At 32.8% G+C, this 19,094-nt stretch overlaps 3 protein-coding genes and 1 non-coding gene across 4 annotated transcripts in view; 2 read left to right on the top strand and 2 right to left on the bottom strand.

Annotated features, from left to right (window-relative positions):
• Positions 1-5,553: 5,553 nt before the first annotated feature.
• Positions 5,554-7,594, top strand: LOC102580524 (probable indole-3-pyruvate monooxygenase YUCCA5). Its single transcript, XM_006352661.2, has 3 exons — positions 5,554-6,310; positions 6,541-6,912; positions 7,196-7,594. The coding sequence occupies exons 1-3, from the start codon at positions 5,657-5,659 to the stop codon at positions 7,418-7,420; spliced, it is 1,251 nt and encodes a 416-aa protein (XP_006352723.1). The 5' UTR covers positions 5,554-5,656; the 3' UTR covers positions 7,421-7,594.
• A 1,915-nt stretch (positions 7,595-9,509) lies between these two features.
• TRNAV-AAC (transfer RNA valine (anticodon AAC)) lies at positions 9,510-9,583 on the bottom strand. Its single transcript has one exon. It is a non-coding gene; the product is annotated as a tRNA-Val (tRNA).
• A 1,900-nt stretch (positions 9,584-11,483) lies between these two features.
• Positions 11,484-16,337, top strand: LOC102580199 (monothiol glutaredoxin-S10). Its single transcript, XM_006352660.2, has 5 exons — positions 11,484-11,900; positions 12,002-12,075; positions 14,826-14,900; positions 15,481-15,507; positions 15,946-16,337. The coding sequence occupies exons 1-5, from the start codon at positions 11,602-11,604 to the stop codon at positions 16,020-16,022; spliced, it is 552 nt and encodes a 183-aa protein (XP_006352722.1). The 5' UTR covers positions 11,484-11,601; the 3' UTR covers positions 16,023-16,337.
• A 1,915-nt stretch (positions 16,338-18,252) lies between these two features.
• The window catches only part of LOC102579876 (photosystem I reaction center subunit IV A, chloroplastic), a 1,362-nt gene continuing 520 nt past the window's right edge, over positions 18,253-19,094 (bottom strand). Inside the window, exons 2-4 of the mRNA XM_006352659.2 lie at positions 18,982-19,070; positions 18,572-18,637; positions 18,253-18,478 (exon numbers count right to left, since the gene is read on the bottom strand). Of these exons, the coding sequence (XP_006352721.1) occupies positions 18,377-18,478; positions 18,572-18,637; positions 18,982-19,070 (257 nt within the window). The 3' untranslated portion in view covers positions 18,253-18,376. The remainder of the gene's footprint in view (positions 18,479-18,571; positions 18,638-18,981; positions 19,071-19,094) is intronic.

Raw genomic sequence — 19,094 nt, 5'->3', positions numbered from 1 at the left:
AATGATGAGACGTTGAATTGGCAAAATAATGAAATTATTTAGGGTAGATAAAGGAGAAAGAGATAGATTAATTAATAATATAATCATTCCTTATTAAGAAGGCCTTGATTTGTAGGATTACTTAAATAATGAATTAATGATGATGCCTAAATCAATATAATCATCGGGTTTAACTACTTCAATGCATCATTGGTGTAAAAGATATTTATATAATTAAATTATTAATTTATGCAGTAATTACAAATATTTACGATATATAATTGACAGGCGTTAATTAATGAATAAATGACCATTCATAACTTGCCATCACATATAATTTTTTATTTTTTATTTTTGTATATATAGGTGTGTATAGGATCAAGATCAGTAGAAAAGATAAGATAAAATTCGATCAATAGTGTTTTTCGCTTTCTTCTAAAATTGAGGGAGCAAAATAGTGTAATAACGACCAGATAAATTAAATTTTATAGTGATTCGTGTCAACTTGATATTTTTATAAACTTCTCCTTGGAATGTATCAATTGTGACAACAAAATTACATCAGTTGTTAATTATATCTTTCTGAAAGTATAATTATAAACACAAAGAATCCAGGTGTGTACAAATTAAAGTACCATTAATTAATTAATTAATTAATCTAAATAAGTACTTTAGCTGCATTCTTATCTACATACCGAGGTGTAGCTTTTACGTGGAACCTTCAAATACAAGAAAATATTATATGATTAATGGGTTAATAACTTAATTAATATTTATAGTTAGGGAGGGTGCAAAATTCCAAATAACTGTCTTTTTTATTTTAAATTATAAAAGTACAATACTTTAATCAAGTGGCATATTGCTAAGAAGAATAAATTAGTACTTAATTCTTTCAACTTTCTGCCGAAAATGACCCGTTTGGCAAAAAAAAAATTTCGTATTTTCTGGAATAATTTTTTATTTTATTTGAATATCAGTATTACATCACGAAAAATTCAAATTCAGTTTGAAGTTATATTTTAAATTTGGAACACAACTTACACAATTGTTTTTTTCAATTCACTTCTCACTTTAGAGATTGTATTTAAGTAGGGTTGCAACATAATTAATATTATTCCAAATATTTTCCTTACAAAAATTATAATGAAACATAACTCCATCTTCAATTTCAACAATGTAAATTTCAAATAAAGTGAAAAAACTATTTGGAATCTATGTCAAACACCTATATGAAAATCCGAGAATTGATAACTAAACTTTCAGAACCAACAAAGATTGTGATGAAGTGGTAAATATTTTTATTCTTAATTAGAGATTTTGTGTTTGAGTCAAAGTCATCTTTATTTAAGACTTTCCGATATAAATTCAAATTTTGTTGTGCCCAATACAAATACTCGCTGCCGAATAGGAAAATACACACTAAAGTTGCATGAAGTATACTCATGCATTACATCATACCATATGGCTGCTAATCATGAGTTTTACTATCTTTCTCCAACTTTAAGCATGATTAAAAGTCACTAATTATAGATTTAATCAAAAGCAAACTTTTTCACTGTATAATATCTAGTCCTTTTTTCATTGTTAATTTTTTTTAATTAGATGTACTTACCAAATACCACTAAAGATTTTCTTCACTATCTTCGTGGAGCTTGCTACGTAATGTCCCACGCGGACAACTATCGAAAAGTTTTATAAAAGTTCGCAGTTGCATTTGCTAGACTAAAATCATGTTTTAACACTTTTTATGTATACTCACGAACTTATTTTTTCATGAATCAAATATATGAAAATTATTTATTTTAATATTTAAATTCAAGACCTTTATCTACTTTTCATACCAAATTGAGTTATGGGATATTTTCGTTTAAAAATTTAAATTATTTTTAAAAACAGATTTCAACACGGAAACAAATGAGAAACATGAAAAAAAAAAATAACCAAATAGTTCTTATTTTTCATTTCGTAGCAATATAAAAAATAATATTCCAAAAAGCAGTAATCTGGTCTCCAGATCATCAGCTCACAAGCTGGTGGGGAAAATCTGAATATTATATTATTAAAACATATGTCCTATCTATATAATTTTATCTCTATATCTTCTTTTCAATCTTTTTATAATTCCTAAATAATAATATATAGGCATTTGTTTTTTTATCACTTACTAACAACTATTTTTTGGGATTTGGCCACTGGCCATAGCTGAGTTGGAAGAATGATGCTACTGCTCATTCCAAAGTCATTTTATTTTTCCTTTCTGCAACATGGAATATTATATACTACGTAATTTGATTTGAAAATAAGTTATCTCAAGATAAGTTATTATGTGACTTTATCGATCCTAATTAAATATAAAATTAACTTATTTTAAAATTAATTTCGAAATTAGTTATCCCGCATCTGTCGTTTCAAATAATGAGTCTTTGTCCTTGTTTAAAACAATGTAAATTTAAGACGTCAAATGAGCAAGTTAGACTGAATTTGTGTGGATCAAAATAACTGTTTTATGATTGATCAGAGATTGTTAGCAATTCCAGCTTCATGCATACAAGCAAGTTGCAGCCTACAATTTGAAATAGGATGAGTTAGTAAATGAATAAGTTGGTTATAACTAGTTCAAATTTGAGCAGATTAAACGGATTATAGTTTATGGACTAATTTTACTATTCTTATCCAAAACTATTAAGTAACCAACAAATTAAAAGCACGCAAGGAGGAGCCTCAACGTACGTATGGTTTAATAAACTTCCATTAAATACCTAGCTAGGTACTAGTTCTAATTAATACCAGTAATCATGATTCTGAGCTAAGAGCATTATTTTGTAGGGTTTTGACAGTAATTATTTCATTTAAATACATTGCATATGCTGAGCATGATTGATAATAAAGCTAAATTCCTGAGATAAACCAAAAAAAAAAAAAGTTTTTGGAGTGTGATTTCTTTGATTAAACAAAATCTGGAATATCGAGCCATATAATTCTGATTCTCTCTAGACTAATTCTTGGGATAAACTTAATTAATTACAAAGAATGGGCAACGTCTTTTCATGTTTGGTCTAGATCTAGGGGTGACGAAGTAGATTTTAGTTTTCTATTCGTATATAATATTCAGACCGATTAAATTGATCATATTCACACATTGTATGCATATTTTATTTGTTGGGGTGGGGGAGTTTGCTCCCAATATTTTTTATTTTTTTTTATAATTATTTTCGCAAGTTCAAAACGTACCTAAAACTCCAAATTAAGAATAAATCAATCTCAATCATATCATCACAACTCATGTCGATGATTTATTATATTTGATGATAATACCTACTACATCACAACTTGTTTGATATTTTTGGGAATCAAAAATCTTTTATCGTGATTCTTAAATACTCCCTCCGTTCCATTTTATATGTCACCTTTTTACTTTGCACTTGCATTAAGAAATAATATTTTGTGAATTATTCATGGACTGAGCTATGATTTCAGGTACAATTTGAACGAATCTAGATATTATTTATCAGGTACAATAAATATTTATGCAATTTATACCATAATATTGATATTATTTTATATCGACTCCAATAATACAGTATATGTTATATACTAGTATATAATTTATATGGACATTTACAGAAATAAGACATCTAACTAACATTCATTTCACGGAAAATCTTAGTAATTGAGTTGGTTAGTTGACTATATGATTTTTTTCTTATTAGTGAAAGTTCGGTTCTTCACAATATACCTCGTATATCTTATTATTATTTTTAACACAAATTATATATATACTTCGCAATAGAGTTATATCAGTAATTATTAAAACCGTATACAAATTTCAACATTATAATCTATTTGTGAATTATTCATGCACTGAGCTATAATATTAAGTACAATTTGAACGAATCTAGATTTTTATTTTAGATCATATATTTGTATAAAAATATTAAACCAATTAAATATACATATCAAGTTGATTGTGAACATAATAACAATTCAATGACGAATTTCCACGAATGCATCTCATTGAAAATTGACTCGTCCTTGGCCAATTAGAAACAGACTCATCAACTTCATATTCTGGCTCTGTCTCTAAAAATTACGGCGATTCCGACATAAAAGAGAGGGAGTCAATATATGGCACTAGCGTAGCATGGAACTACCAAGTGTTTTTCAGCTGGCAAGGTATGGGCTTTTTTTTTCCGGGTCCAAATAGTTACAATCTCAGATGGGCCTATGGAGTCTACTTCTGTTGGGACCAGAGGGTCCATTAGAGATAGAGTTTGGGTTAAGAATTAAGATAAAATCTTAACAGCTCAACACCCTATCCACGTGGGCATTCTGTTGGTTTATCCTAGTCAGCATTATAATTGCCACGTAAGTATTTAAAGATTTTTATGTGATCTTTAGTAGGGTCAGTTTAATCATTTATTATTTATTTTCTTTAAATTTGTAAGTGGAAGAAACATGTTTAGTTATTTTCAGTACGACAAAAATAATGCAATTCTCCTTAATAGGAAGCAAGAAAGCTAGCTGTTTAAATTTGTACTATACACTAACCATCATTAAAATTTGTACACTTACATAATTAATTACTATTATTATTAACTTTTTGTCACCTAATTACCATCATATGAAACAATCTATGCTCTCGTCATTTCATATTACTTCATCTATGTTGATATGACACATTCCTTAAAAAAGTTTTATTTAACAGTATGTTTTACTAAATGCGCTAGGTTTTTTTTGTTTGGAGCAAATGACAATATTTTTTTAATGCCTCGAATTAAGTTATTATTGCGACATGTTGTATCTAACTTTATTAATGATGCGTGAAACTCTAAATTTGACTATTATTACTTCATGCAGTTATTTAATACAATATGAGAAAAAAAGTATAAAACTCTTTTAATTTGTTAGAATAGATAAATAAAATAAAATATTTATTTTTGATATAAGAATCAAGTAAAATGAAACGGAAAAATAACTTATAATAGTGTATGTAATTATTTTTGTACACTCACTTAATTACTATTTCTGTCATTAACTTTCTGTCACCTAATTACCATCATGTGAAACATTAATGTAACTAGTTACAAGGTGTAATTAAATTAAGAATGTGAAAAAAATATAAGATCACCTACTTGAATATTTTGAATGCATTCTATTCTGTTCTGTTACATCTGGATGGTTGCTGTAAATAACGAAGTCAGAATTTTCAGGAACTCAACCACAATACAAATATAAAAATAACTTTTATGTTAAATATATAATGCATTTTTTGGGTGAAGCCACACTAACTCTCAAAGCCATACAAGTTACAACAGAGAGAGAAAAAAAGGTCTCAAACAAAAGGAATAATAACCAGAAGCTAAACCTCAGTATAAAAAATGGAATTAATATTTTAGTAACATTAATTAAGTAATATGAAATAAAATAATTAGTATGATAGCTTATGATTTGAGAATGACCCGTCAAAATGCATTAACTGTCACATGCCACATAACAAAATAAAAAAAATTAAAATCTTCTATATAAATGCCCTTTACACCCCATCTCTCTTCAACAAACAAATTCCATCAAGTCTTCTATTCTCTCTACACAACAAAGTTTTCTGTTACAGTCTTCTGTCGCTCCGATTCGTTTTAAACAAACAAAACACACACCATTTTCACTAGAAAATACAAAAATGTTTACCTTCTCATCAGAACAAGATTCTGTTTCTCGTAGATGTGTTTGGGTAAATGGCCCTGTAATTGTTGGTGCAGGTCCATCAGGACTAGCTGTAGGAGCTTGCTTGAGAGAACAAGGAGTTCCATTTGTCGTTATAGAAAGATCTGACTGTATCGCATCTCTATGGCAAAAACGAACGTACGATCGTTTAAAGCTCCACCTCCCCAAGAAATTCTGCCAATTACCAAAATTCCCATTCCCAAATCACTTCCCTGAGTATCCAACTAAGAGACAATTCATCGAATACCTCGAACTATATGCTAAACACTTTGACATTAACCCTCAATTCAACGAGTGTGTTCAATCAGCTAAGTACGACGAAACTTGTAGAGTGTGGAGGGTGAAAACTAGTTCACCCAACGGCTTTGAAGTTGAGTACATTTCCCAGTGGCTTGTTGTAGCCACGGGCGAAAATGCTGAGAGAGTTGTGCCTGATATTGAAGGATTGAAAGAATTTGGAGGTGAAGTGATTCATGCTTGTGATTATAAATCAGGGGAAAAATATCAGGGAAAAAAAGTTGTTGTTGTTGGATGTGGTAATTCTGGAATGGAAGTCTCTCTTGATCTTTCAAATCATGGTGCTCAACCATCAATTGTCTGTCGTAGCTCGGTAAGTAGTAGACGAATTCAGAATTTAAATTTGATGATTACGGATCCTTTTGAAATTCTAATGATTTTTCAATGTTCCTGGTAATTTTACTTAAGACGCAGTGGGGTCCACCACGACTTACTGCGTCTAGCTTAAAAAGATTAAACATTTTAAAAAACAGAACGCACCGACTCTAAATCTTGAATTTACTCTGTTTACTGATGTAGTTTAGTCTGTTTTTTCTTCTTCAGGTTCATGTTTTGCCAAGAGAAATTTTTGGAAAATCAACATTTGAGCTAGCTATGTTTATGATGAAATGGGTGCCTCTTTGGTTAGTTGACAAAATTCTACTTATTCTTGCATGGTTTATTTTGGGAAATATTGAGAATTATGGACTAAAAAGGCCATCAATTGGACCATTGGAACTCAAGAACAAACATGGGAAAACACCAGTTTTAGATATTGGTGCCTTGGAAAAAATTAGATCTGGAAAAGTTAAAGTTGTCCCAGGAATCAAAAAGTTTTCATGTGGCACCGTTGAACTTGTCACTGGCGAAAAACTAGAAATTGACTCTGTTGTTCTTGCTACTGGTTACTGCAGCAATGTTCCTTACTGGCTACAGGTGAGACAATGTCACAATCCTTCTGGAACTTTTTTAATAACATTGACAGTTTTGGAAGTTTCTAATGATTTTTAACGAGTTTAAGTTATATACACCAACAAAATATAAGAAGTTTTTCTTTGTCATTTGCTTGAACTATCCAAAAATGTGGTTGCACGCATGTGAATGACATTTTTGAAAAATTCAAGCTATCAACATTTTTTAAGAGTCTGACTAACATAGCTCGGACTATTTAAATGTTCTTGAAAAGTGTGCTAATGTTATTTTTTGTTATGTGATACAGGAAAGTGAATTTTTCTCCAATAATGGATTTCCAAAAGCACAATTCCCAAATAATTGGAAAGGGAAATCTGGGCTATATGCAATTGGATTTACAAGGAAAGGGCTAGCTGGTGCTTCTGCTGATGCTATAAATATTGCACAAGATATTGGCAAAGTTTACAAAGAAGATCTCAAACAAAAAAAGCAAAAAGTTCCTACACATAGAAGATGCATCTCAACTTTTTAATCCAACTGAAAAATATAAAAAATGAAAAAAAAAATTAACAAAAAATTCCCTTCATTTTTTATAACAGGGGATTAAAGAAAAGAGATGTATAAAATACTTGTGTAAAAAAAAATATACAAAAGGAAAACAGCAGAATATAGTATATACAGAGAGATCAGCCCTCTCCAAACAATATAAAAAATAAAAAAAGCTCAAGTTTTGCTATAGTTTGGGCATTTTACTAGAGGATGAAGAGGCGTTTCTCTTTTCTCTTCCACAAATTTGTTTTTGTTTGTATTGACTTTTCCATTATACAAAATTGTACAATTATTATTTATTATATTTATTACAATGACAAAGATTGTTCCTTTAAAGTTATTAGTACTCTTTCATAATATTGTTCTAGGTTTCCTGTTGATCTTTCATGACAAATTAAGTACTGATGTTGACCACAAAAAAAGATGGAAAATAGAAGAGCCGTTTGGATCCGAATTTAAGTAGCTTATAAGCAAAATAGTTGTTAAGCTATAATGAGTCGACTTACCAACAAGTGTTGTGGTGGAGTTGATAAGTACTCCTTCATTTTTAATTAAAGTTCTCAGGTTTGAGTCCCCTAAGGTACGGAATCGCCTTTATTAGGGAGCGTTTTACCCTCAATGTGGGACTTTCTGTCGCAAATCCAAATTTAATTGGACTTCAATATGGATACCAGACACCGAGTAAGAAACCAAAAAAATAAAAAGAAAAAAAAGAGTTAAAATCACTTAATTTGAAAGTTACTCTGAATTATGTCAAACACTCCCCCAAAAAAAAAACTAAAAGCAATTTTTAAGTCCATCCAAACAGCTCTTAGTCGATACTACAAACATTAGCATAACCGGAAATTCTAACAAGATATTTTTTTTTTTAAAAAGCATAAAATATAATTATATTTTTAATTTTTTTTTAACTCGAGCTCCACTTTTTACTCCTTTAATTGACTTGAACTAACAATCTTAAGAACAAAGTTGGACGTGAAGGGTGCTTATCATTTATGCGGCCTCTCTTGTCTACTCTGACATTTGCACATTATAATTTTCCGAGGAAAAAACTCCTTTTGTAGAAAATCCTGGTTTCCTTAGTTGAAGAAAATGAAAATTTAGAGTGAGAAAATGACACTTCAATTTCCATTATTTGTGTACGTTAAAAAGACACTGATAGAAAGAATATTGTAGTATATCTCTAAGTTCTTTTCAAGTCATATTCAATACAGTCATATGAGAGTTCTGATAGCAATCACTCATCATTTCAACACCCTAGCATACACATTATTGGTTAAAAAAAGAAAAAAAAAAGAAAAGAAGAAGATCATGACACTTGATCTGATCATGAATTCAAAATAATTGTGTAAATGGGTCCCTACCTTAATTCTTGTTTCCAACATAATAACGTGTGTATTAAAAACACTAAGATACACTATGATAATAGTTGAAATCACTTACTAGACTCGGATTCAAGACTTGAAAATCACAAATCTCTGTATATAGAGTATTTTACTCACCCTGTGGAGTGGGTCTACATGATCTGGTGTTAATTGGAATTAGATGTGCCGCTGCCAATGACCTTCATTTGCCAGAAAATCTACATATGTATTTTTCTCTATCATATATGTTTAATGTTTAATAGTGGTCTTGCGGACTTGCAATAAATATTTACTATCTTCAATAATAGTTGTATGTATGATAGGTAGAGATTTTTCATACTACCTCACTCATTATTGTTATTCCTCTCCATTTGATTCTGGAATAGAAAGATCATACAAATTGCTTTATTTCTCATGATTATGATCTGATTATATTAGAGTTTGACCCCAGCTCTAATCATAATATGCATAAAAAATGACATCAATTAATTGTTGTCTAGCTAGCACATGGACCCTTACGAAAATTCTTACAGTTGAATATTTTTTGTAAAATCATAAGTGTTATAGTTTTGTAGAGTCATATTATAGAAACATGCTTACTTGAATAGAGGATTTATCGAAACAACTACTTACACCCGAGCACTTGAATGGAGGATTTATCGAAACCCACTTGTGAGGAGAAAAACAGATTAAAAAAAAAAACTAAACTGGCGTCGCCCGGACTCGAACCGGAGACCTTCAGTGTGTTAGACTGACGTGATAACCAACTACACCACGACACCAAGTTGTTAAAAACTCTATGTTTAAACATAATAAACACTGCTACAGAAAAAGACTTGCTTAAACTTGGTATTTTTTATTGAGTCAATGAATGCAAAATATGTATTTGACACATCAATTTTTATCAACTAACCAAGGTTAAATAATATTATTGCTTTAATGTGTACTTATATTGGTTTACTTGTTTTAGAATAAAATTATCGAGTGTGAAGATATTTTTGTCTTTTTGGTGCTGATTCAACTTTTCTTGTTTTTTGTCAACAAGGCTTATACATTTGACATTATCGTTTCACTAGTTGATAAGATCATATCTAGTATTCAAATTGTACTAGTGCTGGAGTTACTAGAGATGGATGATCACTTTTGTTTTTTTTCTATTCTTTGATCGATCACTTTAGCTTGTCCTTTCAAAAGATTGATCTCTGGAAGGACCTTTTGAAAATGTTACTCATCCACAGAAACTAGCATATGTAAATTGTCAACAACTAAACAACACCAGAAATGTTGTTATCATTTATCAATAAATTAAAGAGTGGTTAGATTCCCTTCTCAGTGGTCCATTTTTTTACACCTAAACTAGAGCAAGAAGTTTCTACAATATTTTAGTACTTTTAGTTAAAAAATCATATGTAGTATATGTCTGAAATTAAGTCATTAAACTTGACCTATATATGATTGAAGTTCAGTTATTTTTGTTCAAAGTTCAAGTATATATGACTGAAGTTTAAGCAAAAAATAATGAACTTCAATCTATGGCTGAAGTTTAGACAATAACAACTGAAGTCCAACTATTTTGCTTTAACTTATGATATAAATGCATGAACTTCACTTGTAGGTAACTTTAGATGCCGTACAAATTAAATGGCTATGTCTGAAAAGGCAGTCCCATAAAGTTTTGACAATCTTGGAATACTCTCTTATTATATAATTTTAGAGAAATCTTATTCAACTTGAGGCCTATATACTTGTGGCCACTAAGTTCATCTGTCACTGCAGCCCACTGACTTCTCATTTTTGGGCCTTAAAGATAAGAGAGGTCGAAGTGTACAAGAGAAAATATGGCTGAAGTTTAAAGACATATATGACTGAAGTTTTTTTTTTTTTTTTTTTTTAAGTTCACTTTTTTAGGGATTGGTATGAAAATCCACATGAAACTTATTTTCTTGCAAATTTTCATACCAATTCCCAGGAAAATCTCCATGTAATTCACCATTTTCTTGTAGTGGATCACAGACATATATATATAATTAAAGTTCAGTCATTTTATCTGGAATCTGAATATATATGTTTAAACTTTAGTTATATGTAACTACAAACATATTCATTTGAAATTATGCTTGACAACTCCTATCGATCCTTACCAGAATACAAGATAAAATATTTTTATTAGATATTTTTAAATTAAAATTTAAAATTTATTTTGCATGTGTTTTTAAATTACCAAAATAGAGATAAGATAATTATTTAAAATATGTCATTTTTTAACCATATGAGCTAAACATAATAATTGTAAAACCTTAGGTCTGTCCCAATTAGGAACGATGTATATAATTAAACAAGATCTACATATTTTTTGTAGTTATCTTATTTATATAACAAATATTTGAGGAATAAGCCAGGGTTGTAGTGGAGGGGTAAATACTCCTCTTTTCTCAATCAAGATGTCTCGGGTTTGAATCTCTTTGGGTATGAAGTTGCTTTTGTTAGAAAACGTTTACCCTCCTCAATATAAGACTTTTCGGTGCGAATTTAAATTTAGTTGGCTGTACTGTGGGTATGACACCAAAAAGGAAAAAAAAGAACTAGAGAACAACATTTTTCTCTCCAAATTTTGAATAAAAATGTCCAATTTACTATCAAATTTCCATAATTTACAGAGATTTTTTTTTTTAATTATTATCTTTTGGCTGAATTTAGCCTTGATCAAAAACCGAAGCACGTGAATTTACCAACACCACAAAGAAGAAGAAAATCTCAACAACTGAACTGAACTGAACAACGTTTCTCCAAAAAAAAAAAAATGGCTGCCACTTCGAGTTTGACTAAAAACTTGAGTACTTTTTCTATTCCTCAATCCTTTCACCCTCAAAATGGAACTCAAATTGTCCGGCACTTACAGCGCATTCCCAATTCCAATTGCAGTGTTCAAAGTGTCAGATTACACAGATTTGGGTCCAGAATCGAAAACAATGGTCCCCGGAAAATCGGTCGGGTGCAGATTCGAGCGATGTCGGGTTCATTCGGGTCCCGATTGGAGGAGAGCGTGAAAAAGACTATTACGGAAAACCCAGTAGTTGTCTACTCCAAGAGTTGGTGTTCGTAAGTTGAAAAATTAATATCTCGTATGATATTGGAATTCTATGACTAATGGTCTAATTTCTGAGTGAATTTTGAAGTGTTTTTTTAATTTGTTACAAAAGGTATTCAACTGAGGTGAAAGTTTTGTTCAAGAGACTTGGTGTAGATCCTCTTGTTATTGAATTGGACGAAATGGGTAAGTTTCTACATCTTCTGTTCGAGCCTTATGCTTTCATGGTTTGGGGAAAAAAATGTTTACTTTGTGTTGGAATCATATTTTTTGCTTAATGTGAATTGAGAATGTGATATTTATAATGTTTTATGTAGAATTTTTTTTAGGATGATTGCTGTGAATCTGAAGTTAAGGCTTATATGCAGATATGACTTTGAAGCTAAGATAATTAATGAGTTGAATACTCACAGATGGAAATCCCTATAGATAGTTTACTAGCATTGTTTATTTTGGTTACATAAAAAACAGTTGAGTACTTGAGTTCAAGTTCCTGATGAATAAGTAAGTCAATTGATATTAGGTAGGCAGATTGCTATCCTCCTGCAAAATCAATGTTGTTAAAAAAGCGGAATGTTTGTGATGCAAAATTATTAGTTCTGGTTGTTTCCACCTAATTCCTCAAATGTAAGACAAGAATTTCCATTACGCATGGCCAAAATGCTTGTTGCTATTGCCTTTTTACACTGTTCAGAAACAACCTCTCTACCTTCTCAAAGGTATGGGTAAGGTCTGGGTACACTCTACCCTCTCCGGACCCCATCTGTGGGGTTACACTGGGTCTGTTGTTGTTGAACGAGAAATGTTGGTGGATAATGGTCCTTAAGTAGATGGGTGAGCTTGCATTTGCATTGTCTAGACTATATTTTTTGTTTAACTAGGCCTGAACCTTAGGATATCTGCCAAGACTGGTGCCTACTGTGGAGAGAGAAGTAAAAGGGACTTTTTTGATCAAGTAAGTAGGATATCGTAAAGGTAACATTATCAGATTCAAAAAAAGAAGAAGAAGAGTACGATATCATAAAGATATCAAGCAGTAGCAATGAAATTACAAACGGAAGAGTTTATCAGCTCATTTATAGTTGAAGTCTAACAAACTAGAGAGCTGATCTAGTCCAAAAACAAGCCAGAGTTATTATCAGGCGAAAATTTAGCCCAACCAGAAAGATTAACCAAACATTCTAGACTTCAGGGAGCAGCTTGAAGTTGATAACCCATCAAAACATCTGTGGATTCTTTCAGTCCAAAATTCCAAATGCACCAGAAAATGCTTGCAGGTACCACTTTCCAGATTTTCCTGATGGTTTTGTCAACCTTCTTTGAGTTCCAGCTCACATAGGCGTCTCTGGCAGTGAAAGGCATAGTCCACTTCAAACCAAAAACACTGGGGAACATGTTCCAGAAATCTGTAGCCTTTGGAAAGTGAAAGATTAGGTTGTTGATGGATTTTGAATCAGCTTGGCACATGTAACACCTGTTTGCTAGCTAGCTTCTAAGGCCATAGGTCAATCATCATATTGTTGGAGCACATAGCTCCATAACCTTCCTTGACTGTGTATGTTCTATCCATAGAGCTGTCCCATTTTAATTTCTCTCTCAACTGAGTGTTGATGGTGTATTTCTCCGGCATTTCTAGGTGTGTGAGTTCATCAACTTAGAAGTCCTGCAGATTCCTCCTAAGATTCAGGTTCCATTAGTTGTTCTCTTTATTTCGAGCAACGAAGGATTCTGGACTGCTGCTATAATGAAGATGTTTGGAAAAGCTTCCTTTAGTGTTGAGTCCCATATCGATTTATCTCTCCAGAATTTTGTGTGAACCCCATCTACCACCTGCAAATATGTATTGCTGGAATAATCATCATATAGTGGTTGAGCCTCCCATATTTTGCTGCGATGATTTCTTTCTGTAAGCCAGCATCCTCTTGACTGTACCTCCAGTGCCATTTCATCAGCATGCTCTTGTTATATAGTGATAGGTCCTTGATTCCAAGTCCACCAAGCTCTTTGGGAAACATGAATTTAGACCATTTCACGAAGTGGATCTTGTTGTTAAGGTTGGTGCCTTCCCATAAGAATTTACATCTTATAGTGTCTAGCTGTTGGGGCCTTTATTGAGAGGAGTAAAAGGGCCTTTACCTTGGAAGTTGAATTCTAGTCACAGTATAAAAGCAAAAAGTTCTTGTGCTTAAAACCTTAGGAGTATATTAATCATATTATTTTGTGGAGTCCGTCTAGTTTGCTGGATGATGGTCAATTGTGAAAACTTGAAGTTCATTAGCTTTCCTTCAGTTTTGGTTGTGATGCGTGCAACTTCTTTAGAAAACCAAATGTGAGCAAACACCTTCCCATCTTGCATAGAGTAGTTTCATCCACATCAGTAGGCTACAACTCTGTTTGGGGAATTTGACAAAGTTCAGTTGGAAGTGGCTGTACGTAATTTACATGAATTATCTGTCTTTTAATGCATGGCTCCTTTCACCATGTCTTAAAATATCAGTGAGATTGTGACCCCAAAATTCTAATGTTATTGATGGTACAAAATTGCAATCCACAGATGAGGGTAGCAACATGCAACCTTGTGTTGCAAGTAGAACTATCATCAAACAAAGAGGAAAAGGTCTGAAATTGTGCTGTTTCTCGTAATGTTAGTTAACCATGAGTGCATGTTGGCCTTTGAATATTCTTCTACTACCACAGTCACAGACTTCCCTAAAGAAGAAGGGAAACAGATGTTAAAAGGAGATCTAATAGACTTGGGTAAAGTGTGTGCACAGTTCACTAGAAGGCTTATTATTTCATTTTGATTATCTGCACTATGAATTTATTTCCCATTAACAAAGGTTATCTAAGTTGTAACTGTGGCATTTCGTGCTCTAGTCATATTCAAATGTATACTTTTTACGAAATAAGTTGATTCTATCTCTAAATTGTTTCAGGTCCCCAAGGACCACAACTGCAGAAAGTACTGGAAAGGCTTACTGGACAGCATACGGTTCCCAATGTATTCATTGGTAAGAAATGTGGTATTGTGGAGTTGTTGATCTCTACAAGTGTTTGGATATGACAACAAATTGTTGGAGCTTATCTATTTTTTATGGGAGCTTCCTGAATTTATATAATTCTATATGTAATAAGTAGATAATTTTCTTTGATGACCGAGAAATTCATCTTTCCTTCGTTAAAAAAATCCATCTAGAGCCAACCCTTTGGATCAACTGCAATCCTTGAAACTTGGGGATGATCTCACCCCTCTACATAATAATGAACAAAAAATTATTTATATGTGAAACTTTCAGAAGTAATAGATGTCTTCTTGAAGAGCACCATAAGTATTTGGAGATATTTCATCTTTTAGAGACAATATGTATGACCCCACTCCCCCTACACACACAGCATAAAAAATGAATCGAAAACAACTGCTTGACCTATCAAAAAAGAAAAAAGAACTATTTGCATAGTTTGAAAGTAAGCATCTGCCACTGAATGAAGAGAGTTGCCTGTTTACAAATTTTGTTGGCATTTGCTGCTGATTTTTATTTTGTGGTTTTTGTGAAGGACTTCTAATAAATGACTCTTTTTTATTATGACCAGGGGCCAAACACATTGGTGGTTGTACAGGTACATTCTCTGATTGTTTTTTTGCTTTCACCATATATTTGCAGAGACAGTATTGCTATTCTGCGTTTATTCCTTAAAAATAATTATTTGACTTGATTCCCAACTTTATAACCTATTTGTATGACATTCTGGTCCTTGTTTAAGCACTATAGTTATTAGGCACCTTCTGCAGGCTGTTTTAGCAACAGGATTTTGTGGATTACTTTAAAATTGAGTGGTTGGCATTTTATGTCCTTTCAACAAAAATTGTGCTGAATTAGTGAAAATAAGGTGTTATAGTTGATTGAACACTAGTGTACTTTTTCAAGGTAAGGTTGTAGGCATTCCTTGCAATCTGTGCATTACTACTGTTGAAAGATTGAATAACATATCATAATTGTTGGAATATAAAAAAACTTGTTGAATGAGTTGCACTACTCTTTTTTTTTTTGAGTGCAGATACGATTAAGCTGTATCGGAAAGGAGAACTTGAATCTTTGCTATCGGAAGCTAAAGCTGGGAAAACAGAGAGCTAGGCCCTCTTGAGCTATCCATGCCAAGTGATCCTATCTCATGCTCTCCTTGTACGCATTATTCTTCCAGATCTCTTTGACATCTTTATTATGTAGTTCCCTTACTGGTATATCTTGCTTCTGATTGGAAAACTCATTGTTGAAGCAGGAGTCTATGTTGATATAACTTCATTCATGAGTTTATAACTGAATTTCTTCCTTCCTCAAAGACTGGTTTTGTACTTTGCAATATTGACCAGCACTTGCACTTCTCTTATTTATGAGAAACTATATCAATTGAAAGCGAAATAAGAATTTGGTGTTTGTCTGTCAAATAAACTTATTTGAAACTTCAAATATTCAGCTTGCTTAATATTGCCGGCTTTCATTTTCCTATGGGTAGTTAACCAACCCACCCACCCCCACCTTACTCCAAACCCAGTGTCGTCCATGAAACAAATCTTGTAAAGATGCATCATGCGCACTGAAGTTGATTGATTGAATTTTGTTCACAGTAAAATTACTTATTAGACATTGGGCCTGAGCAGAGATGTGTATAAATATACCATGCATGCTGAAGTTGATTGATTGAATTTGTTTGCGGTGAAATTACTTATTAAACATTGGACCAGACCCAAGATGCATATAAATTCTGTCATTGGCCTTTTCCAGTAAGAGGGATCATATCAGTTCAATAATTACAGTTTGAATAAAAGAGAAGATTGCAAAAGCTACTAAACTTATTAAGAAGACTCAATCTGAAGCTGCATGGTTGTACTTCTATGGTGCATAAGACATTCATCGGAACACCCTGAAGATTCCAGCCTTCTTTTTCGACTACTTGATCTTGGGATTGGGAGGACTGACTTCTCTGTTTGCTGCCGGTGAAATCACTGTACTACTTGTGCTATTTTTCTGATGTTCCTTGCCGCAATCAGAATGAGGATATGGAAACTGAAGCATATCCCGAGAGGAGTGGATGGTTTTTTGTTTCATTCCAAATGAACAACGTTAGCTTTAGTTGTGTTCCAGTCTCCCAGATGGATTCAAGCTGCTACCGGAACAGGTTCAAGCTGAACTTGTCTTGGTTCGCCTGAAAAGATTTGGTGTAGATTTCCACATACCTATACAGAGGTTGAATGTTCTTCTGTGATTAAAGCTCGCTCGGAAAACAGTGCTTTGAATGTGAATTACAGACCACATCCCTCTCATGAAGAGTACCAAAAAAGAAGATTCTTTTAGCAAAGGGATTTGAAGGAATCAAAGACCTTCTATCTTCAAGTTTGTAGTGTTCGTAAAACAAAATTGGAAGAGTCTAAGCACCTATATTTGGGTATGGACTGTAAACGAGGTAGTTGTCTAGTTCATGAGCTTCAACTATGAGTATGGTCATTCCTCTACCTCAGATTGTATTGCTTTGTTGATAAGTGCATCTGTTGTGAATGCCATTCCTTGCCGTGTTCATCTAACCTTGTGTCTCTATGCCTAATTTGTTGCTGTGTCCCTTAATCTCCCTCCTTTCTCATGCGTGACCCCTTAGATATGTTGTAAGTAGGTATGGTGTGTCTGTTTTTAATTAGTCAGCCTTAGTGGTCTTCGTGGGTCTTGAGATGGTAGTTATCTGTGAGCATTCATTTCTCCTGTCTGTAATGAATTGATAGTCAACGTCGACAATCTGACTCTTTTGAATTCAGCTAGAGCTTTCTCTTCTAGAGTCGAGCAGTCTGATCATGATAGCTCGTTCTCGAGCTTTGACCCCTTGTTCTACTGATGTTCAATTACAAATAAATCTGCTAAGCAAGGATTTATTGGAGAGGCATTGCATAGTTTCTGGGATTTCCTACTTCAAGTATGAAAAAGGGTAAGACAAATGTGAATTTGGTCAGCAATAGCTTAAAATTGACTAGCTAGTCATTTGTGGACAATTCAGGGTATGTTGTCTACGTTATATACTCTCTTGGGGTGTAGCATTTCTTGCTCGACTGCCTGAACGCAGAATGCTGCTTCATGCACTGAACTGCCCTCTTTTATATGCTGATGGAAGAGCAAGATACGTTATGGTTCAAATATTAAGTTAGTTTGAAGCCATAATGTCTCGAGTTCTTCAACTTGTTAATTTTTGTTTCGATCATTTGTAGCTCTTTTTATCATGAAACGTTCGATCATCTTAGCAATGTGGATGATTGACTTCAAATTTTGGATTCGTCTCCGCATGTTAGTAGAAAGAATAGAGTTTGAGTAATGCCACAAAAACTATAATAAGACACTCAATGCACATTCAAAGCCAGTATATAACTAGAGAATAAACATGAAAAAACAAAGGGCCTTGCATTCTACAAATAATATACTAATTCCAATTGAGGGCACACATTCTCATTTCACACTTCTTCAATTTCATCCAATGCATAGTTGTTGGTCGAAACATTAGCATAATTCACTTTGTTAAATCGTACAACAACTGGGTAACGAGTTTTTGGATCCTGAAACATTAACAACAAAATGGAAATCATTAAAAGGTAAACATCATTAATAAATTACAATTGGACATACATTATGTATAATTATTTTTTTACCTGATCAACAGCTACAACTGAACCGGTGCCCTTGTACCAGTAAGATTCCTTCCTAAGAACTCTCACCTGTCAAATAATATTCATTTAGATGTTCTCCGTGAAAAATATTTTTCTCCGTATCAAACACATTCTCAAACATGATTCAGATGAATCAATCGATGCAAAATATCATGATATTCACTACTCTTTCGTGATAACATTTTGAACATGTGTAGATACAACATCTATAGGATAATAATTTGTCTGGACAGTTCATAACATATTCATGATTTCTTTCCATTTGTAATACAATAATAACATACGCCTCAATTCCCAATAAGGTGGCATAGGTTTTATCAATCAAGTCATTCTAAGACTCAAATATATTATCGAACTTTGACTATTACTATTAACAGGACTAAGAGACTTACCTTGGATCCCCTCTTGGGTCCAATTGGAGGTGGCTTAGCAGCTTTGGTTTCAACAGCTGGTTCAGCAGTAGCAGCGGCCCCGGGCGGTGGCGGGGGGCGACTCCCTGCGGGGC

The sequence above is a fragment of the Solanum tuberosum genome, unplaced genomic scaffold, assembly GCF_000226075.1.
Source record: "Solanum tuberosum cultivar DM 1-3 516 R44 unplaced genomic scaffold, SolTub_3.0 scf00150, whole genome shotgun sequence".
Lineage (NCBI taxonomy): Eukaryota > Viridiplantae > Streptophyta > Magnoliopsida > Solanales > Solanaceae > Solanum > Solanum tuberosum.
Note: the sequence above shows the minus strand (reverse complement) of the source record. Positions and strands in the feature narration are given on the sequence as shown.